General features: G+C 34.6%; 1 protein-coding gene across 1 annotated transcript in view; it reads left to right on the plus strand.

Moving 5' to 3' along the window:
* The window catches only part of LOC109543095 (fasciclin-2), a gene marked incomplete in the record, with an annotated part of 136,621 nt that overhangs the window by 123,705 nt on the left and 4,820 nt on the right, over window positions 1-8,096 (plus strand). The window contains 1 exon segment of the mRNA XM_048660578.1: window positions 6,793-6,988. Coding sequence (XP_048516535.1) covers window positions 6,793-6,988 — 196 coding nt within the window.

Here is an 8,096-nt window from a genome sequence, read left to right on the forward strand (position 1 = left end):
ATTTAAATTAATCAAGTTAGAGCCACTTAAAGTTCTTATTTGATTAGTTTAAATTTGTGGACACCCTGTATAACATGGTAATTTTATTATCATTGGGATATAAAATATTATATCTTGTTACACTTCACTATAAATTACCCTTACATAACTTAAATACTTATAAAGTATTTGACACGTGAAAATTAGATTAGATTTTGATTAAATTCGTATTATTTAAAAACCCTTAAGATTTAGGTATTATAAACCATATTAAAACAGACACTTATTTTGTTCAGCGAATCCAAAAATGCAATAATATACAGGACATTCCATTTAAAAAAACGCAACTTTGATACCTTTAGAGCTTTTGGGACACCCCGTACATTACAAAAATATTTTTGAAATGTGCACTCGGTAGGCGTCGGACATTTCATAAAATAATACTTTTTAAAATCCAAACGGTTCAGCCGCAAACTTCCGAGCCGTATAGCGTGAATAACCCTGTACAGGGTGATTCAAAATTAGCGCCATTTCTCTGGAGGTGTAGTCTGGCGGTGTTTTTGGAGTGCAGAAAAATTAGTAAAAAAGTTAATTGTTATTATAAACTGGGAAATTTGCAAAAAACTGTATTAGAAAAACGGCAACAATGTTTTTCAAGGTAATCTGCCTAATTAACATCACGTGTATACCTGTTGCTTCGTAATTATTTAAAACTCCGGTAACCATGGATAAATAGAGAAAGTGACAATAAGATAGACAAGGATAAACTGTAAATTCAACAGGAATCGTTGAATGACTGAACCTATTTCGAAACTCATAACCTCGAATTATTTGTTGTGCAATTAAGTCCAATACTTTGTTCCTCTGTGTCTGGAACCCGAACATCGATTGTCTTCTGCTATGCTACTGAAGAATTTCCCCTGAACTTATCGCATATCCGCAAATTCGTGCAAGGAAATTGAAAGTAAGTCCCAGTTTGACAAATTATTGTTATTTTTGACAATCTATCTGCCTGTAACTATCTGTTAATGCCAAGAAACATCGTTGCCGCTTTGACTTTTCATCAAAAAATTGTAGAAGAGAACTTTTCGAATACCAAAAATTTTGGTAATTTGAAGCAAAGATCGTAATTTTTATTTTTGAATGCTTCAGTATTCCAATATGCTTCCAATTAAACATGGAACACTTTGAAAATAATGCTTAGTAACAAAGTTGAAATTCGATTTTCAACTGTTAATATCTTCTAGAACTTATCGAAAAAAGTTTCAATATTTTTCTCGTACCTTCCAAGTGAGCCCCTATTTACCCCTTAAAAGGAATGACGCCACTTTTGAATCACCCTGTATTTATTTTATAGTAAACACAACTTCAAAAGCAAGCAGACAGAGTCTTAATAAATACTTGCTAGCGTAAAACAGAGTGCCTGGACTGACCCAGTCTCATTTCCAACAAGATAATTTAATTAAAGGGAATTAATGTCAGTCGGGACGGATTTTAACTTCCGTTAGTCATTAGGGTTGGAAAATTGCCTTAAGCAAGTTTCTTAATCATCAGGCAAATCTGCAATTTAAATTTGGGCTCTGATAGAAGGTCTTAACGGTGCCGTCGCAACAGATACAGAGTGGAGTTCCCTATAAGCGAACAGGTATAGAGAAACTCCACCGATTTTGAGCCCTCCCGTATGTTTTAATTAAATTGAAAAATCCATATTTTTGATGACAAATTTTCAACACCCCACAAAACCCACGATGGATGAAAATTTCCATTTGGGGGCGTGGTTTGATTCAAATTAGAAACCATCCACATAAAATGTAAAAGCAAATTAACAATAAGATGAATTTAAAATGGCGAAAGTGAACGATGGATCACAGCAGAAGTTTAGCATGAAAATCGCGCAAACATTAAAATGATGGATTGCTTATCATGGATTTATTACTCCCACGCTCGTGCGATGGGGAAATGGAGCAGCCCCCCCTTTTGGTTGGCGTCAACTGGGGCCATTTATTTCTATTTGTTGTATGTCGAATTTACGTGCAAATTCCCATGTTTTTAGCGCAGTTCATATATTTTGCCATTTTTCTCTAAGCGGAAACGCGGCTTTAACACGCTGAATTTACGTTCCAGACTGATAAATTGGCCATCGAAGTTGATAAATTACTGGCGAGTTATTATTGGTTTTTGAAACAATGCATGAGCAAAAGTTGATATCAAGCAAACCGGTCTTGGTCTTTTTATGCCTCCGGTTGAAAAAGTGAGAAAAGGACAATGGATTAATGGATTTCAACATCAGGCCGTATCCGACCAGTTAGAGCAGTGCTCACAATTTAAAGTTGATTAATATTTTAATAAAGTCGGAATTTCCCGCGAGTGCGCCAATCCGCAACTGACCCATATTTCTGCCAGTTAAAAAGCAATTTCTGGCTCTGCAAATAAATGATGCTAAGACAACTTTGACACGACATATTTATATACTCATTTTGAAGAGTAATCCATTAGACGCTTTGAAAAATATTGCTCAATTTCGCTCTAAACTGAATGGCCAGGATGATTTATTAGACGACTTGTACGTTTAATGAATTGGTGGCTTTAGTGGCCGCTTGTGGTGTGCCAGAAAGCCATTCCACAGCGTTTTATCATGATAGATCGCTTTGAAAACGGTGTCATAAGTGATTTTCATGAAAAGCTAGAAACTATCTAAACAATCTGCAATCTGGGCAATTTTCGCATTAAAACCTGGCAACTTTAGAGTGCTTCCAGCAACTCAATTACCGAAATTAGCATTTTGTTGAAACATGTTGTGTTTATTATAAGATAGGTACTCAAACTCAACCAGCCGAACCGTCTCTACTCCTGCCAAATGGAAAACACAACATACTTTCCGAAGCTCTTTACCAATTAAACACAACCATCCAATTACGCTTAACTCTCGCAACTTCACTCATCTTTGCTGGAAAGTTTCAGTTCCTCTCTTTGAATTTAGGTCGTTGCATGGGAGTTCCACAGGTGCAAATGCCCCAATGTGGCAAAGGAACTTGTTTTCAGTTGAGAATAAATAGTGATTTTGTGGAATGCTTTTTTACGCACTTAGTACTTCGGAATTAACTTAAAATTAACGGTTTTTTACTACCAACCTGTGAAGTCGCCATTATTTACTCCATTTCCCTAGTGAGACAAAGGACAAAAATAAAATAATCAAAAAAGTGCCTAGGTAAATGATATGTTTAAGATTTTCATTATGTTTTTGCTCCCCTCTGTAAGCTCAAGTTAAATTCCTTTCCATCCAATTCCACTTCTAAATCACTGTCACTTTAATATTAACTAATTTTTAACGTTTTTCAGAAGTTTTTATCTGTTTTCTGGAAACCGATAAATTAAAGATAACAAAACGTCAAATTACTCGTTGTGTTGAGTGACAGTTGAGCTTGACGTTGAGTAATTTGACGTTGCGCAACGCCGACATCGGTAGTTGAACTCGCGGCAGTTTGTCAGTTTGACAACTGAACGTCAGGAAATCAAATATGGCGACACTTCAGAAAATTAATGTCAATTTAGAAAAATGATCCGTGTTAGTAGACTTTTTATACAGGGTGTCCTACCCTGTATAAAATACAGGGTGTGTAATTAGGAGAAATTTGAAAATTAGACAGTGTGCCGAGGTCATTGGGGCCAAGCGGTCGACGTCATTTTCAAAATGGCCACACTTCCGGTTATACCGGAAGTAGGTATCAACTAGCTTATTTTAAATCGAACAGCCTATATATTAATTTATTTTAAATTCTACTACAAATTCTAAATATTTTTCATATACAATAGCCAAGTCTAACCGTTTTTGATATATTTGGAATTTTATGTAGAAAATGACAGTTGCAGCCACTCGAATAATTATTCATTTTTCCTATAAGGAAATTTGTCATATTTAATTTGAGCCGCTTTTATTGTTGAAAAGGAAAAGGAAGTTAAAAAGTTCAAAAAAAAAGTTTCAAAATGCAGTTGAGAAAACCGGCCAAAATCAATTTTTTCAAGTGAAAACCACCATTTTTGATAATTTTGTCATATTCAGTATTTAAAATAAGTGTAAGTTTGTGTAACTATGTGTGATTTCAAAAGGGTTTACGTTTTCGAAATATTGCCAATTTCATGCTTTCATAAGGCTATTTTGCAGCATTTTCTTTTAAATCCTGTCACTCTTAGTTGCCATGACGAAAGTGGCCATTTTTAATGCTATCAAATGCCAAAGCAATGCTGACAGCTGTCAGTTACCTTTTGAAAATAATTAATAATCATGCCAGGGCACTTCAATTATACAAACGAAGATTATTTAAACTTATTTATTATTTATGAAGAATTTGATGAAGATGTATGAAGAACATGTGACACATTTTCCATTCGAGATCCATAAAAACAGAAGCCTGCATGCTGTACTGTTAAACAAATTATAGAAAATTTCAAGAATTTTGAATTCGTCTTAATACCAGTGATTGAAATAATAATAATTAATGATACATAAACCGTTCTTGATATAACTTTATCACATTCTCCATAAATAATAAATAAGTTTAAATATTCTTCGTTTGTGTAATTAAAGCGCCCGGGCATGATTATTAATTATTTTCAAAAGGTAACTGACAGCTGTCAGCATTCCTTCGGCATTTGATTGTATTAAAAATGGCCACTTTCGTGATGGCAACTAAGAGTGACAGAATTTAAAAGAAGATACTGCAAAACAGCCATATGAAAACATGAAATTGGCAATATTTCGAAAACTAAACACTTTTGGCATAGACATCGTTACACAAACTTACACTTATTTTTAATACTGAATATGACAAAATTATCAAAAATGGGGTTTTCATTTGAAAAAGTTGATATTGGGCGATTTTCTCTACTGTATTTTGAAACTTATTTATTTAACACGTCGTATTAATAGTTTTTAAAATTTTTTCGAAATTCCATTAAAGTAAGTCCTTTTCAACAATAAGTGCGACTTAAATTACGTATGACAAATTCCCTTATAGGAAAAATGAATAATTATTCGAGTGGCTGCAATTGTCGTTTTTTACATAAAATTTCAAATATCTCAAAAACGGTTAGACTTAGCCTATACCTAAATATTATGAAAATACATACCTAACACATTTAGAATTTGGAGTAGAATTCAAAAATGTAATAATATATAGGGTGTTCGATTTAAAATAAGCAAGTTGATACGCACTTCCGGTATAGCCGGAAGTGTGAATATTTTAGACCGCTTGCCCCCAATGACGTCGGCACACTGCCCAATTTTCAAATTTCTGCTAATTGCAGTTTTCCAGACATCGATCGCGGCGGTTCCCGGTGGGACACCCTGTATATATGTACTTGAAAATTTTTATTCTTGTTTTGTTTTGTGTCTTGGATTTAAAATTGCTCGAAATTTCACATCGAATGCAATTTTGCGTACGTTTGATAAATATTCCGAATATAAAATACATCTTCATAAGCATTAAAGGTGAGAGAGATTTTAGAAGTCAATTGTTATAAATTCACTTTTTTTACTCACCATAGAATCTGAGATAAAACTTTTCACTAAGTAATATTTATTTTGGGCCACAATTTTTATTATCTTTCAATTAATTATCTGTTGGTGGGCGCACTTGGTCTGATGATGATTTAACGAAACGTACGCAACAAAGCATCCGATGGAGGTAAAATCAAACCTTTGCTTTGTCCGCACGAATTATTATCACTGATGTATTTTAGCATTTCTTTAACAAACTTTCAAATAATCTCTGATTCAATGAAGGAAAGTTCAAGTCTTGGTTACCAAGTTTTAAAGTTTCAAGAAACTGTGCATTTTTAAAGACCAGTTTTTGCGAAAATTGGGTTTCTCACCACTTTTACTGGACGGGCAAAAATCAATTAGCAGGTAACGAACACTAATCAAAACTAGCTGAAACTAATCCAAGAAGCCACAAAATGCGCAAAATTTTCCGGTCTGCGTCAGCGTGACAACGGTTTGACAGACAGCGGTGACATTATTTCGCCCTGGGTTCTCTTGTGGAAAACTAGCAAATTTCAATTAGTGAAAAGTGAACGAAAACCTTAATTTCACAAAAAACCCCACTAGGAAAAGTTGTTGGTTCAAGAATTTTCAATCAGTGAATCGCATTATTAACCGCGCAGCCCCCAGCCGGATATCCGTGAAAATTACCCGCTCTTAATAAATGTTTAGTACAATTCTATGGTCTGCCACATGCAGCAACCGTTTAATGAATGTAAGTTCATTTTTTGTGAGTCATAGTCGGTTGAATGCTAAATATTCCTTATATTCATCGCCGTGCTTTTAATTGCTACACGAAAACAAGTTTCTTGGCTATCAATTCAAGCACTTTGCTACTAATTACTGTAAAACATCGCTATTGCGATGGTAAACCTAGCGTAACTTCCATGCAGCCAACGATATCAACAACCTACTAGCCTGCATACCATCATTTTATTTCATTCTTACTAATGTGTCGCTAGTTGTTTGTGGTGATGTAGCTGGTACTACGCGTTTCATTTTTTCTGATCCTTTGTTTTCACCTCTGAGTTAAATAAATCTGATTTATGGTGAACTTTGTGAATATTATTGGTAAGGCTAACTTCTTTGAATGTTCAGTTGTAACATAGAAATGTGTTCCTGATGGAAGACCGAAAAGTTATTCAAAGGATGTGCCTGAGCAATCGGATAGTGCCAGCTGCAGTGCCACTTTTTAGCTAAAAACAGACCAAACTTGACTGTGTAAAACTTTTGGAAAATTCCCGCACTAATTCACGATTTCCGAACAATTACAGGTATTGGACCAGTGCCGGTTGGGAGCCCCACTATGAGCAGTTCATTGATCATTGGAATCGTCGTAGCAGCGATCATAATCATCTTGATAGTGGTTGATATGACTTGCTACTTGGTGAACAAAACCGGACTTATCGCTCTTTGTTGCGAGCGAGCGAGAAGGAAGACAAAGGACGAGGAGGATCCCAAGCTCGGAAGGTAACGTCAACGTTCTTAAGACCGTACTAACCATCTCAATTTAAAAAAAAACCGATCATTTCAATTTAATTTTATACAGAGTGATTCGAAATTGGCGTCATTGCTTTTAAGGGGTAATAGGGGCTCACTTTTTCGATAATTTCTATAAGATAATAACAGTTGAAAATCGAATTTCAACTTTGTTATCAAGCATTATTTTGAAAGTGTTCAATGTTTAATTGGAAGCATATTGGAATACTTGGAGCATTCCTACCACGTATGCCAGATACACATTAAACCAATGGATTACTGAACACCGGTATAAATTGAGCAGGAGTTAATTAACCGAATACGAGAAGATGCTCGAGAAGAGTGCATAATCAGGCTCAAATGTATGTTTTTGTAATTTGTAAACAAATTAATAATTCAAGATTATGACTTTCGAAATAGGTTCCGTCAATCAACGATTCCTGTTTAATTTACCGTTTATCCTTGTCTATCTTATTGTCACTCTCTATTTATCCATGGTTACCGGAGTATTTACGTAAAATTAGGCAGATTACCTTGAAAAACATTGTTGCCGTTTTTCTAATATAGTTTTGTGCAAATTTCTTAGTTTTTAATAACAATTAATTTTTTTACAAATTTTTCTGGACTCCTAAAACACCGCCAGACAACACCTCCAGAAGAATGACGCCAATTTTGAATCACCCTGTACACGAAAATCAATTCAGTTTACCAAAAAATAGTAAAAAAGCAGACATTTTCTTGCTTCACTTGAGATTCTTTTTAAATTATACTTATCTAATGAGACAGTAATGCCTTCATCATGAAATCTGATTGATCGGATCAAACACCACTCTACAGGGTTATTCACGCTATACGGCACGGGCGTTTGCGGCTAGCCCGTTTGTTTTTTGCAAAGTATTATTTGATGAATCCACAGACGCCTATCGGGCGCACATTTTAAAAATATTTTTGTAATGTACAGAGTGTCCCAAAAGCCCTAAAAGTATCAAAGTTGTGTTTTTATAAATGAAATACCCTATATATTATTGCATTTTTGGATTCTCTGAGCAAAATAAGTGTTTGTTTTAATAAGATTTATAATGTCTAAATCTAAAGGTTT

This window comes from Dendroctonus ponderosae, unplaced genomic scaffold, assembly GCF_020466585.1.
Source record: "Dendroctonus ponderosae isolate FM_Combo_2020 unplaced genomic scaffold, Dpon_F_20191213v2 Dpon_F_20191213_1, whole genome shotgun sequence".
NCBI classification, from domain to species: Eukaryota; Metazoa; Arthropoda; class Insecta; order Coleoptera; family Curculionidae; genus Dendroctonus; species Dendroctonus ponderosae.